Source organism: Mustela lutreola, chromosome 9, assembly GCF_030435805.1.
Source record: "Mustela lutreola isolate mMusLut2 chromosome 9, mMusLut2.pri, whole genome shotgun sequence".
NCBI lineage: Eukaryota > Metazoa > Chordata > Mammalia > Carnivora > Mustelidae > Mustela > Mustela lutreola.
The window spans coordinates 35,951,802-35,974,618 of NC_081298.1; the positions used below are offsets into that span (position 1 = coordinate 35,951,802).

A 22,817-nucleotide genomic window follows, 5' to 3' on the forward strand; every position below is an offset into this window, starting at 1 on the left:
TGTATCCATTCTGCATCTTAATGGTGCACTTGGATCCTCTGCTATTCAGAAGAAAGCCCCAAATTCTAAATTACTTTCTAACTTTTAAACCGAAACTGTAAAAGTCTATGATTCCTTTGGAAATTAAAAATGGCATGTAATACCCCAGGGCTGCCTCAAAGTGGGTATATAATGAAGATGTTTGAGTTCTCTACCTCATGCTCCATTGAGATTGTGGCCAAGTTGTGATAGTAGCCATCAGATGTACCCCAGTCACCAGGTCCTCTGTGCTAGCCTTTTGCTGTAGCATCAGCTTGGAGGACCATCACTGGCATGTCCCGATGGGAGACGCTGTTTAAGCACTAAACTGAACACGTGAGTCTAACTACTGTGTAATGGCAAAGAATTCTGCTAGTTTATGAGTATAAAATTGACAAGAGAACGAGTCTGAAGAAGCAATAAACTATGCTAGCCGGGGTTATTTTTAGCTTGGCTTTCATAATTGAACCTCTGTGGGCCTTAGTCCTCATCTCAGTCAAGGGGAAGGGTATCAAATGATCTCAGAAATCCTTTCTCACACTGAATTTCTGTCTAGGGAAGCAGATGAAAATGTAGCAAAATAACAACCGTTAAATAATTTCATACAAAAGAGAAACTCACTTGTAAATTTAAAAGTTGTGTTACAAGAAAAAAAAAGTGGGGGTAGAGCTACATTTTATTTTAGGAAAGATAAAAAGAATATATAAAGAAACAAACATTTCAGACCATCCATTTTTAGAAGAAATAAGCTTCTTAACAGTTTGTGCATTAACTTTGCACCCTTATTGACAGGACTAGTTTTATGAGGGAACTTCTGCCTAACTATAAATCAAATCATTCAAGAAAAGAACTTCTTTTGTATCAAAAAATTAAGTAAGTAGTAGATTTTTTTTCCCAGGTTTTTCATGATGTGTCATAAGCTTTTTAAGACTCCATTCTTCTCATCTTATTGTATTTTCTAAACAATGCTAATGGTAGATTACTTGGAAGCCATTAAGCCAAGATTCCTGTAGCGCTAGGAAAAGTTCCTTGAAGGGGAAGAGGTTTTTCCCATATTTCACATTTCCCACAGTGTTCTGAACTTAGATTTTTACTTAATAACTGCTTACCAAAATTGTCCATGTTCATTGTACAGAAACTCTAGAATCCAAATATAAACAAAGAAAGTAAAAATTATCCACAACTCCCAACCTAAAGACAGCCTCTGTTAATGACCTAGTCTGTCCCCCTCCATACTTGATACTTGATAGCTGAGGTCACTGTGTACTTATTTTAGCCAGGACCCATTCATTTGTGAATTGTGTGTTTGTGTCCATTTTTCTGTTGGTATTTTTGTATTTCACAAACTCCTGTTTAAAAACTTCTTGCATAGTAAGGAAAGTTAACTTTTAGTGAATTTATCATTTACCTTTCAATTATATGACATGACTGTGTGATAGATATGTATGTCCTCAATTTTATGGTTTCCGTAATGATTTCTGCCTTTGATTATCTTGGTGTTTTGGTTTTCAGAGTTATACAAATATTTCTTTATATTTTCTTGTGTTTTTGTGGAATTTGTTTTAGTTTGTAATATGAGGTAGTTTTTATTCTGTATGTTGATCAATGTTTTGATAATTGTAGTTACTGGGTTTAAGGGATAAACGTGCTCAGTCTGCCTGTACTAATGAGGCTTCACTTGGTGTGTACACAAGCAGGGGCTTCTCTGGGGACCAGGCTCTCTTCTTGACCGTGTAGCAGCAGAACATCTCCAATGCCCACCATCTTGCCTTCTGCATCCCTAGGCTGACTGCCCTCTCCTCTTCCAGTCACCTGTGGCCAGTGCTCAGGGTCAGAACATGGTCACCAGATCGCTGAGGAACAGATTAGGGCCACGCCCTCAGCAGAGCCTACAGATGAGCTATTTGGGTTTAGTCAGAAACTATAGTAGCCATCACACACCTGCCCTTATAATATGTACTGGCAGGTGCAATGTCCTAATGGCTGGTGGTGGGGATAAGATATTCTAGGTCAGGTTGGTCTGTCTAGAATAGTTTTTCTAAACTGTGACAAAGAAGATACATTTTTCCTCAGGTGAGAAAAAAAATTTTTTTTTAATTTTTTATTGTATTTCTTTTTATTTTTTATTATGTCCAGTTAGCCAACATATAGTACATCATGAGTTCTTGTTGTGTTCAGAGAATTCACCAGTTGGTGTTTAACACCCAGTGCTCATCCCAACATGTGCCCTCCTTAATACACATCATTTTTTTAAAGATTAACTATCCTTGCAGTGCCTGGGTGGGTCAGTTGGTTGAGTGTCCAACTTGTGATTTCAGCTCGGGTTGTGATCTCGGGGTCATGGAATAGACCCAAGTTGTGCTCAGCACTCCGCACAGAGTCTGCTGAGATTTTTTTCCCCCTCTCTCTCCCTCCCTCTGAGCTCCTCCTGCTACTGGCACATACGTGTGCTCTCTCTTTCTAAAGTAAATAAATTAATTAAGAAAAAGATTATCCTTTGATTATATGTTACAGTAACCTGAAATTTCATTCTCCTTTCCTAATAATAAAATTCTCTCCAATGATTAGCCAGCAGTGTTTGTGAAAGAGATGGTTCGTGCTCCCCTGATTCTAGCACCCGTAAGGAACCTGCCCTTTTGGGCACTTGGGTGGCTCAGGCAGTTGAACACCTGCCTTCAGTTCAGGTCATGATCCCGGAGTCCTGGGATTGAGTCCCATATCCAGCTTGCTCAGCAGGGAGCCTGCTTCTCCCTCTCCCTTCCCTCCCACATGTGCTCTCTCTTCTCTTTCTTTCTCTCTTAAATAAATGAATAAAATCTTTAAGAAAAACAAAACAAAACACAAAAAAGGAGCCTGCCCTTTGCTGAATGAGACTAGGATAGGCAGGGTAAGCTGAAATAGGACATATCTAAGTTAGACTAGATAGAGTAAGCGAGAATAGGATGTCTCTGGGTCCTCTCATCCTTTGTGCTTATTCTTCCTAGTGCAGACCTAGAATCTTTCTTGGATGACCAGTTAGATGAAAGATTGAATTGGGAAAAACAGGGCAGGGAATAGAAAAAGTAGAAAAGAGATCAAACTTGAAATTAAAAGATCTGGCTTTGACCACTGCTTCTCTCACTCCCTGGATGACCTTGGACAAGTCATCTGACTTTTCGGAGTGTTGGTCCCCTGTCTTGTTAAGCAGAGGTAAAAGCGATGCCTGTTATACAGACCTTCCCAAGTTTTACTAAGGATCAAGTGAGATAGTGAATATAAAAATGTCTTCTAGACTTAAAAAGCAGTTTTCCAATATTAATTATCATTACTGTTTCCATTCTTCCCTGAAGAGGAGTTAATTTAAACATCATTAACACCAGATTAGCAGATTGCTGTATATCTTACCCTGCCCGATGGAAATGGCAATGTCCATCTGCACATATTATTTTCCCAAGAAGCTCAACACCCTCATTTTTTTGTCTCCACTTGTCAGCCCAGCTTCATTTTGCAGCTATAAAAAGAGAGGTACCAAAAAGGTAAGTGATAAACTCCCATTTAGCCAGCAAGTCAGTGGTGAAGAAGGGCTACAATGAGAGCATAAACTCGTGACCTTCAGGGGGAGCTCCGTTAATCAACATCCAGAGGAGGAGGGCCAGAAACCACCAGCTAGAATGCCTTTCATTTCCAACAGCTGCCAGTAGACTCACGATGAGATACAGCTTTGGAGGAAGGGCCCAGTGTCTTCTCTGAACTACATAGGAATTGGGAGTCCACAGACTTCTCAGGCCCAAATCTGTAAAAGCTCTTAAGTTCTTTTGAACACCCACAGTGATAGCACAGAGTTTGACAGGCAAGAGGATTATGTTTAGAAAGTTCATTTAGTAAGCAGATGATTTAGAATTCAGTACTCATTTTCCCAAGGAAACCATGTCATAAATGGGGTGAGATTCCCAGACTAGTTCACAGAAGCTGTTACTGTCGTGAGATGGGAGTCTTGGAAAGGGGGTCTTACTGTCTGTGTTCAAGAGAAGTGGGAAGAGCTGTTCCTTCTGTGTCCCTGGGCAGAGAGCCAGCTCTGAGCACTCAGAATTTTGAAACAAGACAGTCATCTGTGATGTCTTCTCTCTGGCTCTTCTGTCTTATTCTCACTGGTGTCCAGGGGGTACCATGGGCCCTCTTCTGGCTGGCGCTACCTCTTGCGTGGCTGGATATACATTTACCCACCTGGCTCTTCTCCCATGTCCAGGCCCACACATTGAGCCACGGGACATGTGAGGGGGAAAAAAGTCATCAACCTGAATGAAGGGCTAGCAATCTTCCTAGCAGGTGTTGGCATTTTCAACCACAGTTCTCTGTGGGAGGAATTATTTTAGAATGGGGTATCCCGCCTGAGGAAGTTCCCGTTAAGTTTCTCTCTGTTTTTCACAGATATTTCCCTTCTGCTTCTAAACTGAGCACTATTAACCTGTAATTCATAAATTCCCTAAAATTTAAGAAAAAAGAAATTTTTAACTTCTTTAAAAAATATTTTATTAACCAAAGTTTAATAACTTTCATTCAGTCCTCAGAGTGGTCAACAAACTCCCCATCATTAAGAAGCACAGGTCCCAAACATATAAATTTTTTAAAGCATCCAAGTTTCATCATGCTTGTATGGTGCCAGAGGCTCGACAGTGGGGCCTAGGGGTACGTGGGATTTATTTTTGGGTTCTCAAGGGTTAGGTGAATGTAAACTGGAAAATCCCTGTGAAATGTGTACTTCCTGCAAAATAACTTCCTTGATTTTTTTTTACTGATTCCATTTTCAGGTTAACATTCTTTGCAACAATTTATTGGTACTTCCCTAGATATACACAAGGCAGGTTCATGGTCATCAGTTCAGAATAAAAGAAAACTTTAAAATTTTTATTAAAAAACAAAAACAAGAAAAAACCTACAGTGTTTGCTACTGACCCAGGCAGTGGCATCAGCAAGGCTGCGCTCCACTTTCCCTTAGAGATCGATCCTTTCACAGGAAAGCAGAGAAAAGGAAGCTTTGGAAGAGGGACTTGGCCCAGAGAAACACAGTGAAGCAAAACGTTTATCCTTCACTGTGGTATTTGGACAGATGACTTGGCCTCATAGGGCATCAGTTTCCTCATCTCTGAAGTGGGGAAGGTCATGTCCTCCTCTTGGCTGTCCCAGGAGGACTCGTTTGGTGCTAGTCCCTATGTTAACTGCTTTGTCTGTGGTATCTCAGTACAGATGTCTTCAATCCTTATCATCTTAGGAGAAGACGATTTCAGTTTATGGTGGAATTCATGAGATACCCTTTGCCCTTTCATCTGACCTCTTTTTGCTTCAGTTCCTTTGTGTCTATATATAGAAATAGATAACAGATATAGGTATCTATCTATCTGTCTATCTGTAGTTTCTATACATTCTTTTAATTGTTCATTAGTACTCCGCCCCACCTGTTTTACCCTTTTTATTTCCATGACTTATTCATTACCAAATAATTTAAGAAAACATTAAAAGTGAAATTTGGGAAAGGGAGACCTCTTCCTCATTTTAAGACATGTGGCTTCTGTATGGTCACAGTGCATCATGGTCTAAGATTGTGGTCGTTGTCGGAATTTGTGCTGTGCTGGGCCTGCTTTTCTATAAGTGACTCAACCTTCCCTAGCCTGTCCTAGTTCAGAATGCTGATGCTCTTACAAATCAATGGGCATCATACTAAAGTTCAAGAATAACCTTTCTGCCTTATCACAGAGTTATAAAGAATTGAAAGTGGTCTAGGCTTATACTTTAATACTATTATTTGCTGCCCAAATAAGTTGATAATATATTACTTTTACTCCGCTTTTATTGTTTGCAAAAAACTTGTATTGTTGGCAGGGAGCTGTCACATACAATAACTTATTCAATGCAGCAAATCTGAGAAGAGATTGTATCAGTCTTGAACCTTTTAGTTTTCAAGGGACAGGAAGGCCAACTCAAAATGGCTTAGCAAAAAAGGAAGGTTTTTGGCTCATGTGCCTGTAAAGTCCAGACTTCAGGTATGGCTTGTTGACCAGAAGCACAAAGAATATCATCATGACTATTTCTCACATCCTCTGGCTCTGCCTTCCACAGTGTTGGCTTCATTCTTCAGCCTGTATGTGGTGGTTGGCTCTGGTAGCTCCAGCCCATGGGAACAGAGAGCAGGCCTCTTCCCAGGCCACCTGTAGCTCATGCATCTCTTTGAGACTCATGAATTCAGCACTCTGATTGGCCTGGATGGGGTCATGGGCCTACTTCTGGAGTCTGGTGTAGAAACAAGGCCTCCTAAAATGCATGGATATCGGATAGGGACTAGAGGCAAAATCTGAGTATTATTTCCAGGAAATTAATGAGTGTCCACCATAGAGATATTCTTATTCCTTTTTTCTAGATGAGGAAACTGGTGTTCAGGGAAGAGAAGTAGCTTGTCTAGAGCTCACTGCAAGGAAGAGACTGGGTGGGGGCTAGACCCAAGGACTTCCAACTCTTTCTACAAGTTGCATCTCTGACTATGATGGCAGCTGACCCACTGGGCACAGTGCAGAGAGCACTCAACAGAGGCCTTCTCTGCTCAGTTCTGCCCCTAGCTAAAAACAAACTTAATCTCTTGGGTCTCATTGTTCAAATAGGGACAATACCTGCCTGCTAAGTAACTCAGTAAGCTCCAATGAGATGTGGGGAAAAGGACTTTAATGGCGTAAGTTCTTTACAAATGCAAGGCAGGCTTGCATTTTCAAAGACCTTGTATGGTTTCTGTAGGCACCAAGTTTTCTTTTTACAGTCATGTCAAGAAAATGTGTTTAGCACTTTCCAGTTTCTAAAGTGTGCTTCATACAGCTTGCTGCATTTAAATTTCCCAAACAGTCCTAAAGGACAGATGAGAAACCCACCAATCAGGGAATTGAGAGATGGGCTCCGGCACAAACAGCCAATGACTACCAGACCTTGGCTTCCATCTCCTACTTCACTGTGTTCCCCTTCCCCTCCCAGGAGTGTTAACCTGATTTGCTCAAACTCGGGAGATACGTGATCACAAAGAATTCAGACATAGTAACATTTTGAATGTGACATAAAGCTACGTGTCCTAATATTTTACTATGAGTTACCTCCGTTTAAAATACTCTGGTTGAGTTATGAATTATTTTCATTTAGGATTGACTGAAACAATCAGAGGAAACTCACGTACATGACCATAAGAAATTAGATCTCTAAAGAAGATAGAGCCTGAAAGTACCACATTACTGCATAAGTACTACTGTGAGAAAAACCTTAATGGCATTGAAAAGCCCTTTTTCCTGCCTTCTCCCGTTATTGCCTCCCTATCAGGCAGGATATTCTGCAGTTCTGGAAATAAGAGTGTGGTGGGATAGCTCCTGTCATCCCTTCTAAATGTAGCTCTGAGGGGTGCTGGGAGCACCCCACTGGGGGCTGCACTGCGATGGTGGGGTGTACCCACGGAGCTCCTCGAGTGACCTGCAGTCTGGTCTCGTGGCCCCAGAACCTTCCCCGGCAGTTCCAACCTAGGTTACTACTCATGTCCCAGGGCCTACAGCCTACGGCTTGAAAGCTGAAGCAAGATTCTCCCAACAGAAGCCCCGTTTGTCAGATGAATAATGGCACTGAAGGCCATTCTGTTTGTCCATGTCAAGTGAGGTCCCTGGAGTGTGGGAATAACACCTTCAAAAGTGACTGACCCTACACTGGCCCCACATGACCACGTTGGGCCATGGAGCATTGGAAATGTGGCAAGTCAGGAGTGATGGTTTGTTCATGTCAGATACACAACAGATTCTGGAGACTTGGTATAAAAATATAAAATATCTCAACATTTTTATATTATATGTTGTAATGGTAACATTTTATATATTGGGCTAAATAATATATATTATTGAAATCTGATTTCGTCAGTTTTCTTGTACTTTTTTTATGGTCTATGGAAAATTTAAAGTTACATGTACAGCACATGTTATATTCCTGCTGGAGATCACTGGTTTCTACTCTGTTTCCACTTCACTCTTGAACCCGTCCATCCCAAACAGGCTTTGGACATTCCACCAAAAAAGAGCCTTTGTCAAGTCACCTTCCATTGGTCAGTTCTCACTCCTAATTGCTCAGCGTATTTGACGTGGTTGTCACTTTCAGTGAAAGACTTTGTTCCCTCATGACCTCCTTTCCTGAATCCTCCTCATCTTCTTGACTTCTTTCTTCCTCATCCAAACTCACCCCTTACTGGGGTCATCCTGATTGATGACTTTATATACCATGTGCATGGACTTCCCAGCTTTCTGTCGATAGCCCAGACCGCTCTCTTCCTAAAACCTGTGTCTTGACTTCCTACTCAGCATCTCTGTTTGGATACCCAGGAGGACTCTTCAGGTTTACATATCTAAGGTTGATTTCTTGGTCCCACTTCCCCAAGCCTGTCCCTCCCTCAGTACTTTCTGTGTTGGTAAAGGCTAATTTCCTTCACCCACTTTTTAAAACCACAGATCTTGGAGTCATCCTTGAATTTTCTGATGACGAACTATATCCAGTCTATTGACACATTCTGTTGGGCCTCCCTTCAAATTATATTTGCATTCTAACCATTTCTTACCATCACCAGCTCCTAGAAGACCCCTTGTCTCTGAGTGGACTATGGCAGTAGTCTTATTACTGGTCTCCCTGTGTCCGTTTGTCCCCCTACTGCACCCAGAGTGACCCTTTTAAAAGCCCAAGTCACTTTTCCCCTTAGAACCTTCCAAAGGCACATCATAGTCCTTAGAATAAAATATGCCATCCTTATAAAACCCATATGTGATTTGCCTCCACCAATACATACACATACCTGTTACCTGCCCTCCAACCCCTCCCCCTGATTTGCTGTCCTATTTCTTCTCCCCCCAGGCACATGCTATCTTTAGATTCTTGGTGTTCACATTTCTCCCTGCCCGAAATGCACTACATTCACATGGCTCACCCTCCACTCAGATCTTTCGGTAAAGCTCATCTTCATACCTACTACAGCGTTTCCCCACCAACAGATCTAAAATAGACACTTTGGACATTTCTATCCCCTCATAACATCACAACCTTCTGACACATCATATGTTTATTTGTTTCTTGTCTTCCCCATGGGATGGAGACTCCGTGAGAGCAGAAATGTTTTCTGTGAGTGCACATCCTTCTTTACAGGGGCCTAAAAACAGTGTTCATTACAGAGTTCAGTGTTGCCTGATGGGATGATCCTGCCAGACTCTGCTCAGTTATCAAGTCCACCCATGCCCTGTTTGAGTGGGCAGAAGTTCATTAACTCTGCTGGGTATCAGAATCATTGGGGAGATTGCCTAAAAATGCATCCGCTTTGCCTCTCCGCCCTGGAGATCCAAATGCAGTAGATTCTGGGGTAGAATCCTAAACATTTTTGAACATGCTCCCTGGGTAATTTTGATGCCTGAGGTAACTGGACCACACTTGGCCAAACACTGCCTCAGTGGACCAGTTTACATTTATCTGTTGCTCTGTTCTGTTGAGTATCATTCCGTGTATATTAGCAGTGCTTGAATCACCTGGGAACCTAAATATAGATCTTGTATCCCCACCCTAGATCTGGTGAATCAACTTCCAGGGATGGGTCTTGGGAATCTGTATTTTTTGAAAAGCTCCCTTGGTGACAGTCTTCCCAACAGTCTTTGGGAGTCTCAGCTGTGTTTTATAGGCTCCTTGAGGAGGATACAAACTCAAGAGCAGGTGTCCCTTACATCTTTTTAGGCCAACTTCTCTTCTCATCCTTCACTAACCCAACAGTGTTCTACTCAGAAGTGGTATTCAGTAGGTCACTATGCCATGAACACCTTGATTTATCCTCGGTTTCGATTTGCCTTTGTAACTTAAACATCAGCCAGTCTGTCTAACTACATTTCAGTCCAGCCCATTCTCTGATCAGAAGCAGGAAGCATGTCTTAGCTGCCTCACTAATTCCAGTGGGGATTCTCTTTGCAGTGTTTTCTGGCAATAAATTTAAAATGTGTTTCCTAGGTCAGGCCAGGCACATCACCCATCTTCATACTTAAATGCTCACCTATTCAACCTTCCTTTTGGACCTGTACTAGGGCACACCACCTTAGCCTCAGGGCGCATCCACAAGACTCCACAGCGTCCCTGAGGATGACATCAAGACCTGACCCCTTGCCCTGGGAGCTTATCTGGGCTGCTCAGTCTGCCAAGGGAAGTGTTCCCCTGGATTAGATTCCCTTTGGGGCCTATGGCCTTGCCCTCCTTTTTTTGGTTATGTCCTGGAACTATATATAGACAGTCTTTACAGCTGGACAGTTTAAAACTAAAATCAAAGCATTGCCAAAAATCAAAAAGTAAATGGGTGGGGAGTAGAGGGGGGCAGGTGATGATTCTTGCAGAATTTTATTCCTTTTCTAGACTCAGAGCTAGTCTCTAGGTTGAGTAGAATCACCCATGAAGGCCCAAAGAGAGCCCCTTGGTTAACCTATTTTCTCTTCTCTCTTCTTCTCTAATTTTCTTTTTATTTTTTAGTGGTATTTTGAGATTAAAAAAATATATATATTTTAGAGAATGAGCAGGGGAGGGGCAGAGGGAGATGGAGAGAAAGAATTCCATGCGTTCTCCCCGCTGAGCACGGAGCCCAATGTGGGGCTCAGTCCTGGGACCCTGAGATCATAACCTGAGCCAAAATCAAGAGTCAGACGCTTAACCGACTGAGCCACCCAGGCTCCCCTTGGTTAACCTGTTTCTTTAGTAACCGAGTCCCCATGGAGTGTGCATTCTGGACTTTGGTTGGCCAACTGGTAACCTTTTTTAATATATTGAGTTTGTATGTATTCTTTGCAAAAGATGTCCAGGTTATTATTCAAGGCAGAATCTAAAAAGGAATAGCGTCATTTAGGTAAACCCAAGAAGCACTTCAGAGCACACACTGTCTTGTACCTTGGAGTTTTGCCTCTGGATAAGCCACAGATTACATTTTGGTTCCAGATGTGAGAAGCCATTAGTAATTAGGACAGCTCCCTTGGGAAATCCTGTTCCCAGTCCCGCTTCGAGAGAATCACTGCTTCCTCTGGAATATTTGTTTGGGGGGCTCCGGAGGCTGCGATTTAGTGACAAAGGGGAATGAATTGACCCTAGAAAAATAAGAATGAGAGATTTCTAATGAGATCTGACAGTTCAAGGACTGAAGAAAGAATCTAAGCTTTTTTTAAATTTTCCTGCCCACCCAGTCTTCATACAAATGTAAATATGCCTCCTTCAACAAATTGCCAAATGTGGTTTTGATTTGTAAGCAGGAGACCCAGCCTTGCTGGTTTCTTTTCTTTTTCTCTCTCTTTTTTTAAATCGAAGTCACAGGTTTTGCACTTTTTGAACTGGACATATCCTTCTGTCACTCCATCACGTTTTCTGTTGTCCTTCTCCTTCCAAGGACATTTTCCCCCATTGTTTGTGATCAGAGGAATTTGGGACGAGAGTCAATTGTCATGTTTCTTAAAGCAGTTTTTGAAGTTCCCATAGGAAATGCACAGTGCTCTTTAAACTGAGTTTAAAAAATAAATAAATAAAGGCAGAGATTGGATCTAGTATGAGATTTGAAGAGTGTCACTATCGCGGCATCGTACTTTATGTGGTCTGCGCAGTATCCATTGTTGTTATTTATGACCCTGTCTGCCTTCCATTGTGGACTTCTTCAAGCCTTGGGGAATTTACATCATTCCTAATAGCAAAAGGCTTTCTGGTTCCCACAGAGTTGTTCAAAGCCTGACTCATGCTCCTTATGTTAATTGTTCAACTCTGAAAATACAGCACTTACAGGGTGTGGTCGTAAGGGGAAAATCTACTGTACTTATAGGGCATGTTTAGAAGTGTTTCACACATAAATCTCAGTCTCTCTCTCTCTTTCTCCTTCTTTCCCTCTCCCCTTTTCTTCCCCCTCTCGCCCCCTCTTTTCCCCCTGCCCCTCCATCTCTCTCTCTCTCTCCTTTAACTTTAAAACTGTAGCTCTGTTTGGTCAAGGGGAAAAAGGGAGAAGCATCAAAATGCAGTATAATCCAATAAAACCTACAATATCCTGTTCACTAACTCTTAAAACTGACAGGTTATAACTGGATATGATTATGAGTGTCATTGATCCAGGTCTGAAACCATAGGCGAGATTAGTAGGAATTGAAAGCTTGTACTCTGTGGTGTGGGGCAGTGATTGTACAAAGGTCAAAGCACTGGTCTTTGGGGCTCCCTGGCATCATACTGATAGCCGCTGTCTACCAGGTGTTCTGGGATTGCCGTTGCTAAATTTCAATGTGAGTCTAAAGCAAGGGACCTACTGATAATTTGCCAGAATTCTTCCTTATGGCCTCAACATTTTACTGTGGAATTTGTTAGAGAAGGGAACTTACTCTCCCAGGAAATGAGAACAGTTAACACCTTGTCTGGATTATCTACTTGCTTAACAAAAAGGAAATGATTCCAAAACTGTGAAGTAGGTTAATGGGGGCAAAGATGGGGAGTTTTTGACGTTTTAGAAGTACTTCTGTATGACGCTTCCTTGGGAACATGTAAGGATAGATAAACAGATAATCTCTGAATGAATGTAAAACTGTGGTGGTGCTGTCAGTTTAAGAAAAAAACCAGTTTTCTGGTAGCCAGGAACCACAAACTTCAGTTTTCAAATTACCGGTATTCAAAGGTTTTAACTCAACTTCTGCAACCTTAAGTATTGCAAAGGCCACGTTCTGTATTTTTTGTAAATAGAGAAAATGTGTGGAATTCTTAGGCTAATTAGGGTGTAGACCATGGTGCCAGCAGGTCTCTCTAGATCAGCGCTCACGCACATGCTGCTGCCTGGCCCGGCAATGCCGGCTTCATCACACTCGGGCCCCAGAGATAGCAGATACTGGCCAAGAGTTCCCAGATAGTTTGGATCCAACATCCTTTCTCTTACAGACTTGGATGTCTGTGGTGCATATTAACATGAACTGTGTTGGGTAGGAGTCCAGGAAAAGTGACCATTTACCCAAAAGTTCTAGATTTTAAAAAATTCAAATAGCCTGACACTAAGTGGTTTCATCTAGTCTTCATGAAAATCCATTCACTGGGGCATTCAGAGTAGAACTGTTTTTTCTCATGTTCAGCTCATAGATTTCTGGTTGAACCCTTGTTATCTTTTGGAGTAGACGGAAGGAGGTCTCCATGGAGCGTCTGATTATTTTGCTGAGTGTGCGGAGAGTCAACTTCCTCCCAGTGCAAAGCGCAAGAGAAATGCTCTGAAAGAAATGTAGGTCTGACAAGTTTTCTTTTCCTTCTTTTTAATTCTGTGTGTGTGTCGGGGTGGGGGGTATGTGTATGTGACACGAAGTCTGGAATTCAACAGGAGTTTGTGGAAATTAATCACAAAACCCCCTCTGGCACCAAACTTACCCTAAATCCCATGTTTGCCCTTCTGCCTTCCTGACTGTCTTTTGCATTCTGGACAGTGGGGAGCAAGTCCTTGCCTCACAGGTGTGTTGCAAGGAGTAATTAATTACAAGTGCTTTGAAGATGAAAAGCACCTGTTTGCTGGTGTGTTTCTTACAACTTTCCAAGTGACTACAGACCCATCTAAAAAAATGCATTCCTTTGCTGAAATGCAGGTTCCGATTCTAATATAATTATGATAAACCTCAAGCCTCTGATTAGGAACAATAAGAACATGAGTGTGTGTGTGTGTGTGTGTGTGTGTGTGTGTGTGTGTGTGTGTGTGTGTTTCCAGACTAAAGCTTAGCCAAAGTAAATATTTCAGCTTCAGTGTTACGAGTTTGGTGGTTTAAGAAATTTCTTCGCTATTCACAAGCCTGCAAATCTGTGTTGAAGTCAGTATCTGCAGTCTCTCGATTCTCCCCATGCAGCTCCTGCCCTGCCCTTCAAAGGGAATTTTACAGTCAGAGTGACATTTGCATTGCCTTTTGTGTGTGCTCTAGAAAACGTGTGTGTATGTGTCTACAAGCACGTCCTTGTCACGTGTGTATGCACACACATAGCCTGTGCTTTAGATGTATCTGATCATTTACTTCTGGGGGGAAAAAAATCAATATATAAAATTTAGGCAGTATTGACCCTTCACATACATCTGAAACAAGCACCTGCCTGCCTTAGTTAAACGAGATCCATCATAACTCCAATATAACTACATTGAAAACTCAGTGATCAAGAAACAAAGCCTGTCCTCATGTATCCTAATAACGAATCCTCGTTTGCTGGAAAATGTGATGGCTATTGCTTGATCCAGTCTGAATGTAAACATAACACTTATGGATTGTTCTAGATTTGCCAGGGAGGTAAGGGAGAAGGAACGGTAGCACGTGCCTCCTTTTCTAGGTCTGGGAAACATGACATGTGGTATAGAAATTGGAGGACAGCATGCCATTACAGCTTTACAAAACAAAACCCAAAAAATCTTTCTTTGTTTTAGGGTGAAAAGAACTGAAACGAACAGCAGCGTTGTGAGCAAATCATGGAGCAGAAGGGACATTGTGGGAACATGTAGTGACCAAGTGATTGCGGAGATAGCGAGGAGGAGGGGTGACAGTCGGGCTTCAGCCAGTCCCCCGTCAGAGTCCACGGGACAAGCAAAAGATTACATAAAGGCAGCCGAGAGCCACTGGGGGCTTCCTGTTCAAGAGCTGGAAAATGTTCATCAGACCCAGCCAGAAGACACTAGTGGCCAGTAAAAACCTCATCTTGGGGAGTGGTTAGAGACAGGCCTTCTAAGCAGGAGCCCTGTCTGTAACTGTGAGTCAGCATCACCAGGTCCAAAACAAAGTCCACAAAGGGCCAGAGCACAATAGAAATGCAGAAACCGCGCCTCTGCAGAAGATGTCGACCACCACAAGAGAGTTTCTCTTGGAAGTGATCAATTAGCCCCAAGAGAAATCATAGTAGAAAAAAGCAAAGCTTTCAGGATTTTGCCAGCCTCAGAGCTGTCAAATCCGGGGTTACTTTTGAAACGAGGTTTGGCAAAAACGGCATCTAATGAAGAGTTGCATGTTTTGGAAAAATCTCTCCTCCGGACATCTTACAAAATATCAGCCAAGGCAGGCACAGCAGACCGGCTCAACCACAAACACTGAAAGATTATCTGCAGTCCGGGACAGCCCAACCAAGAAAAGAAAGAAGTACGAAAGAGGCCACTAACTTACTAACGGGGATTGCTGAGTTGTAGTTGGGTATGTAATGGCTGAAGGTGTGGAAAGAGAGGGGTGTGTGCGGCTGTACCAACGTTGAAGGAATTAGAACGATTATTTTGCATGGAAAATAGAGCTCCATGTGAGGATTCTTTTTTAACACATTCATCTCCGGGAGGCTATGTGGTTTTTCTAACAACACTGCCACTTTCTCATCTTACTTCTATAACTGCCTTCAGAGTCCTTCACCTCGTCAAAGATGACCCCCTTCTTGAAGGAACTGCACAAAGAAACCAGTAGTGTGCCTTCATGACTCATCACTGTGTGGACTATACAATGGGCCACATGAAGACGGTGCTGTATCTGGGGGGACAGTTTCTCCTTCTGTTCCTCAGCCTGAGTCGGGCAGAAGTGAAGGAACAGGCTAGTGGTCCTCAACATCTGGTTCTGGGCCCCGCATCACTGTCTGAAAATGTGTTAGAAATGCAGACCTTGGGCCCCACCCCAGACCTACTGAATGAGAAACTCCGGGCGATTCCAAAACATGCTCAACTTTAAGAACCACTGGACTAATTGAAAACTCCCTGCTATTTGTTTCCTCCAGCCTGGCTCCCAGGGCCTCCAGCTCATCGGCTGAGGCCCGCTTGTGGACAGGCACCCCCTCGTGTTCTGTCAAACTTGTAAAACACCTGAGTTTGGCATCTGAGCTGCTCAGTTCCTGGCTTCTCCACGGCTTGGTGGCTGCAGCACCCACAAATCTGTTACCTTCCTAAGAAGTGCTAGAAGTTTATGGGTCATTTGGCCCCGCATTAGAGGGAGACAGTGGAGGGAGAGGCTTGCTCTCTCTTGTAGCCCAGGCGTGTCCCTGTCCCAGCACTTGCCCCCAGCTCTAAGATTTCAGTTAGGTTCAGGAAGGATTAAAACCCAAGGGGAAATCAGTGGCCGAAGTTTCCAGTTTCCCAGTTGGAAGGCGTCACAGGCAGTTTGAATTTCTGCCATTTGCAGTATCACCCACGAATGTCTCCAGTGGGCCTGCTGAAATGTCACTGAGTGAATCATAGCAATGACTTATTTTGGATGGACACCTACTAAAGATTTTCTTAACCCAATTTCATTCTAAAATAGGAGAAAACCCATATTCAAAGGCCACCCATCAAATACATCTTTTTTTTCTCCTCAACATTGTGTGGTCCTTTGAAGTAGCACCTCCCTAGTAACAGGAAAATTAAGTATATTCCCAGAGTGTTGGAGTTAGCAGAAAAATGACCCAGAAAAAGTCCAATGAAATAAAAGAACATGGAAACAGAGAGAGTGTAGGTGGTTCAGAATGCTTAAAACTAATTGTGGTTTTGTTTCTCCTAGCTCATTCTATGCTGGCCTGTGACTCCTTTCCCACTTGTTAGGGTAAGACTCCTTAAGAGGCAACCATGAAGTTCATGAAGTTCAGTGTTGGTCACTACGCCTAGCCATGAACATAGATGCTATTGCTTTGATGTTCCCCAGGCTGCCTGGACACCTGTCCCCTTCTCATGGTCCCAGACTCACCACCCCGACCAGGAACATGGCCCTGCCCATCGGTGTCCTTTCCTCTTCCCACAGGTTTTTCTCTGCTCTTAGCTGATTCCAGTTAAAGCATTCTACAGGAGAAGAGGGAGCCCGACAGAGTACTAACCACAGTGAGTCGAGTTAGTTAGTTAGGGAGCAGATTGTATTCATCCAGTTGGGGTAGACAGCACAGAATGGAAATGCTCCACGGGGGGCCCCTCTCTTCGAGCGGCAGTGTTCTAGGTGTGCTCTTCCCCGAAGACAGGGGCAGAGTGTGTCGCTGAATCTTCTTCAACAGAATTCTTGGAACAGTCTAAATAGAGAGGGCCCACATAACAACCCAGGTGACCGGCCAAGAAACAATAAGCTCCCAGAACAGAGTCTTGATTAAAAAGGGCAGCCATTCCAGAACAATAGCTGCTGCTAACCCAGAACTGGGAGGTGTTTGCTATGGAGGCGCCAGAGAAAAGCTTTTAATTGAAAAGTTTTTTTCATTTGTTAACCGGGGCCTGCACTGTGGGTACAGCCAATCTTTGTGATTTAATGATTTTCTCTCAAGAGCAGCCTTAGCTTTAGAGTTTGATATATTTGTGGAAATAACAATTGCTGTGACCTCAGAGGGAAAATAGCACCTGTGGTTGTAGACTGATAGGGTCTTCCTCACAGCCCGCATGCACATGGGATTGTCACAGGATTAACGGAGGGAACAGCTCTCCCCTTCCGCACTGGGGCATGTGTCTGAGGAATTTTGCCTTTAAGCATTTTCTTCCACATGTCTGAAACCCCCCCGGATCTCTTATTACTTGAGTGGTTGTGCGATTCTTTGGATGTTTAAAAGTACAAAGGGGAAAATGGCTGCCAGGTTTTATTGTTGCTTATTAGCTGGGAAATGCAGAGTTCCCTATGACTGGGAGTGGTTTGTGTGTTGACACTCTTAATAATCTTATTAATTCCACATCCGAAAATCTGAGAGGCTGTCAATATTCTTAGTCAAAAAGAACAAGTTCTTCAACCACTTAACTTAATAACCCAAACTCAATTTATGCTCAAGTCCCTAAAATTCTGCTGCTTGGGAGAAATGTGGATCCACTTCTGTTACTGTTACAACTTTGAACTTTCTCAATGTCTTGGCTTCTAAGTCACATCCATGTGCTTTCAGATGACTTTTTAATAGATTGATGTTGAGTTTTGTGTTTTTGTTGTTGTTTTTTAATGTCTCTAAACAAGAAATGTCTGAGGACAGGCAGTGCAATTTTTCTTACACTTTTTTTTTATTTGCCACTGGAGGTTAACTGTTGTCCAGATATGCATATAAATTCTTAAATGCAAAGGAGCAGCAATTTGGGGATAGAGGAGTGAGTGCTATAGCTTTTTTATTTATGTCAAAGAAGTAAGAAAATGTATTTCATTTTATAAAAAGCAAGAATCATTAAAAACGCTCTAGTTTGATATATGGAGAATATAGCTTGTTTCTTATCTCAAGATATGTCTTAGGGACAACAGTGGGATCACAGTTAATTGTTTGCTTCTGGTGTCGTGTTTGGATTTTAGTATGAATTGTTTTGTATCACACGGCCTTTGATTTTAGCAAGAGCTTGGTGAGGGCAAAGCACAAAAGGGAAGGAAACCTCTGTGCCCAAGAGAATGGCCTGGGATCACAGTGCTGCCATTCCCGGTTTCCTTGAATTCCTTCTTGGCAGGCCCCACTGTCCTATTTCCACAGAATTTTAGTGAATGGCCTTCCTTTTGAGGTAACAAATGCCTTTCCTAAGAGCCAAAAATCCTCTCTTCAGCATTCCATGACTTGAATATGGGAATCATTTTAGTTTTCTTCTTTGCTCTTATGAGGAAATATCCATGTTTATTTTGTTAAGACGAGTTCATTCCTTGTTATTGAAACACTAATGAATTAAAAAATGGTGGAGCAAGTAAAAAATCAAAATTAAGCTGATTTCTGTTAAGCAGTTTAAGATCTTCCTTAAGTAAATTAAGCATTGTAAAATGAAGTTTAATGCAGATAATTACTCAGGACAGTATATGGATCATTGGTATTGCAATTTAATGATATAATTAAATTCTCAGAAATCTACAGAACTCCTTCTAATTTGGCTTCTATATTTATTTAAGAAGACAAGGAACAAATACCTGTCAGTGTGTGCACTTACCAGAGGGGACTTGAATGTCTGAAATTATTACCTTTAATTGTGGCTGACTACTCAATACTGGACTTTTACCACATTCAAGTAAGTTTTATTATGCAGCATAATATTACCATGTATTACTTGATAATTGCTTTTAGAATTGCTTATTGAAAATCTTGATTTTTTTTAATTAAAGAAGAATCAGTAAAACTATATTATGACCCCAAAAACATCTGATCAGGTGACCATAGATATGGATGTGAGAGAATCCCAGAATAAGTTTTATTAATCAAGGTAGGAAGCCAGACGCTGCAGCCATCACCAGGAGAGTTCTTTCTCCCCATCGCCTTTATCCTGTCATTTGTTTTGTTTGAACTACTTCAACTACAAAAGAGTTGAACATGCCTGAAGGTACATGGATCAAAGTAGTATGTAGAGGAAACAAACCTGCTTTAAAAATAAAAAGGAAAATTGTTTTAAAAAATTAAATTAGTGTGTATCACTTTCTCTAAAGCAAGGGAGTTCGCCCTAAGGAGTATATATCCAAAATGCCCTTTTCTGAACATGCGATTTAAAATTATATTCTCTTAGAGATTTTTTTCCTCCTTGAAACAACTCTGTGGTTTTGAACACTATGTTAAAATAATCCCAAGGAGCTCTGCTTCTGAACATTTAGGTCTGGAAAATCCTGTGTGAGGTGTAAGATTCCGGGGTGGTCTTTACAATGCAGATATGTTCCCATTTCTTCGAGTTGTGAGCTAAGAGAGATCCCTCTTATGAGAGGTTAAAGTATGCAACCTTGACTCCTTTCCAGAAGAATCTTGGCATTTCCCAAGTGGACTCATTTCCATTTTCTGAGTGGATCTAGTCCTTGTTCATCACTGAATAAAGTCCTGGTCCAACTCTTCGTCTACATTGCATTTTAGGAGAGGATCCCAGGCCCCTCTGATTGCTTATATATGTATCTCCCCTTGGATCTATACATGATTTTTCAGAGGCGTTTCAGTATGAGGTTGGGATCATACACTTGAAAAGCATGAAATGCTGAGAACTGCTGCAGTGATGAAACAAAGTGCCTTTCTTAGTGGTTTGCTCCTGGTAGCGCGCTAGCTGGCCCAGCCCACGGGAAAACTGACCTGCCCTGGGCCTGGGGTCTGGGGTGGGGATCCAGAGACTGGAGATGGTCTGGTGCTCCAGGCTGCAAACCCCAGGTTCGGGCTACTGCTTTACCACTAACTGGTTTGTGTGTTTTGGGACAAGTCATTCAACTTCCCGGGCCTCAGTTTCTTCCTTTGTCAAATAAAATTCTCTCCTATTTTAAGTGCCACACTATAGGTGAACTTCCATGTCGTAATTTCTGTAATCATTTTAAGAAACACATTCTTAGCACTTCCATGTGGTAATTTCTATATCCATTTTAAGAACAAGGTTCTTCACACCGTCCACACTTTGGGATAACTGGGTAGCTTCTGGTTAAATCAGAATCCTTGAAATTTGGCCTGGGTATCAGCAGTTTTAAAAGTTCTATACATAGGGGCACCTGGGTGGCTCTGTGAGTTGAGGCCTCTGCCTTCGGCTCAGGTCGTGATCTCGGGGTCCTGGAATCGAGTCCTGCGTTGGTCTCTCTGCTCAGTGGGGAGCCTGCTTCCCTTCCTCTCTCTCTGCCTGCTTGTCATTTCTGTCTGTCAAATAAATAAATAAAACCTTTAAAAAAAAAAAGTTTGGGGTGGCTGGGTGGCTCAGTGGCTTAAAGCCTCTGCCTTCGGCTCAGGTCATGATCCCAGTGTCCTGGGATTGAGCCCCGCATCGGGCTCTCTGCTCAGCATGGAGCAGAGAAAAAAAGGTTCTTCAAATACTGATTCTGATGAGAAGCCATGGTTAAAAATTGTTTTAATATGTAGGGGGTGTGTGTGTGCGTGTGTTTAAATTTTAGTGGGTGTTAAAAGAGGCAGGGTGTGCTCAGAGCTGATTGTCCTTTATAGGAGGGGCCTGCAAGCAACTCAGGAGTGTGCCTGCTCTCAAATGAAAGAGAAATGCTTTGGGGACAAGGTGTCAATAGGCGTACATTTTCATCACAAAAGAAATGTGTTCTGCCTTCTCCTTCAGGCCTTCTGTGTTAGTAACGCAGCGTTAGGACCCAACACGTCCCAGCAGCGTCATCTTTGCCAACACTGAGAAATTGCTGCCCTCTGTACAGAAGACGAGTTTTTAAAGCACCTAAATAATTGTCCAGGGTTTGCCTTTGATCCACGATCATTAATATCACTAATAAGCTCTCGAAAAGTGCGTGTGAATCTCAAGTTCACATGTGGCAGGGCAGTGGAAGAATGAACGCTTTTAAAATAGTTTGGCTCCGAAAGCACATCTGAAATAACCCTGTGGGAAAATCAGGAGAATTTCTCATCCTCCCAAGGATTACCTAGGATGAGATGCTGACCTTGTGTTTTAAGTTCAGTTACATTTCTTAAAACCTCATTCATTACGCAGCCTGATTTATTTTAGTGGGCGAAGTAGGCTGTGGGAGAGGACTCCGGTGAAGTAGAGTGTTCTTGTGGGCCTTTTGTTTTCGCCACAGTCCCCAAAAGATCATCTGTATTTCTTTAAAACACACATGCAGGCCAGCTTCCTCACGAGATTTACTACAGCTTTTCTCTCAGAAATTAGAGCTGAAGATTCTCTGGTCTTCAGGCTTCTAAGGCGATCAAGCCCCAGAAGGCCGAGTGTGCACAGGGTGAGCCGAGCGCTGACCTCTGCTGGGGAGAGGTCAGTTCAGCACACAGGACTCAAAAGGGAGGAAGAAAAAGCAACTCCTCAGCAGGGAGTTTGACTTGCTTCAGGGCAGAAGAGATTTTATAAATAAGTTCCCAGTCTCCCACGCCCTCTCACCGGCTCTTCTATGACTAGTCCTGTCTCCGCGCTTGGATACACACGCAGACACATGTGCACACGCACACATATACAGATGTATACACACACACTGGCGTGTGGACGCAGATGGAGCTCTTACTTCCACTTGCTGCCTCATGTCCCTCTCCCCACCTGCCCCGGGAACTGTGGGTTGCCCTGGCAGAACCTTCTCCGGAGGAGGCAGGTGATGGATTGACTGGGAACTTTTCTAAGCCCAGTGGCTCATAAGGCCTTTTCTCTTCCTCCTTAACATGCTCAGCTGGTGAGAAGCATGCAGAAGGCTCTTTCCCAAACCCACTGTGGGTGCCCAGGAGGATTAATACCAGCCAATCCATTCCTGTTGTCAGAGAGAGAAGGTGGAATGGTGTATTAGGGTGACCTCCAGCCTTGATGTGGCAGACTGGGATGTGTCCCAGCAGGAGGCGCCTAGAAGGCCCTCTGTAACAATGCCAGAAGGAAGCATGGCTGGTGAAGCAACAGCCTGGCTTTGATTTGTGCCTTCCCCTTAAAATGCTGCTCCCCTGATGAGCCTTTTCCCAGTGCCTTCTGCTCGCCCGGTGACCATCTAGAGCAGAGTGGTGACTGCATGGGCAGACCCTGGGGCATCTGGTAAAGTGTCCTCTGGGGCTCCCCAGGGAAGAGTGCCCATCAGTATGAAAGCACTTCTGGGAGCAAGATCTTTCCATGGCAGAGATTCAGGGGATCTGCTATTGGGGTTCCTGTTTTGATGCTAATTATCTAGCTGGAAGAACCTTCTGGATCTCACCTAAAACCTCTATACAGGCTCAAAGACAAGAATACTGTCCATCTGTGAATTTTCCACATCAAATTGGCTCTGTTTTCTCTTGAAGATAGTATTCCTTAACACCGGTTTATCAAGTTATGTGTTCTGGATCCTGGTTGGATCCTGGTTCTGGATTCTGGATTCTGGATCCAGCCCGATTTGGGCTGTTGTTCTGCAAGTTTATAAGGTCTAATTCAGGCCCTGGTTAACACTTCAGGAAAGCTTGCTGAACTTGAGAGAAACCTAAACTTTCTGCCACTGGCT

At 42.8% G+C, this 22,817-nt stretch overlaps 1 protein-coding gene across 1 annotated transcript in view; it reads left to right on the plus strand.

The window, feature by feature from the left end:
* SLX4IP (SLX4 interacting protein) overlaps window positions 1–19,765 on the plus strand; it is a 183,207-nt gene extending 163,442 nt beyond the window's left edge. The window contains 3 exon segments of the mRNA XM_059134031.1: window positions 13,191–13,291; window positions 14,465–15,047; window positions 15,049–19,765. Of these exon segments, the coding sequence (XP_058990014.1) occupies window positions 13,191–13,291; window positions 14,465–15,047; window positions 15,049–15,186 (822 nt within the window). The 3' untranslated portion in view covers window positions 15,187–19,765.
* Window positions 19,766–22,817: the final 3,052 nt, after the last annotated feature.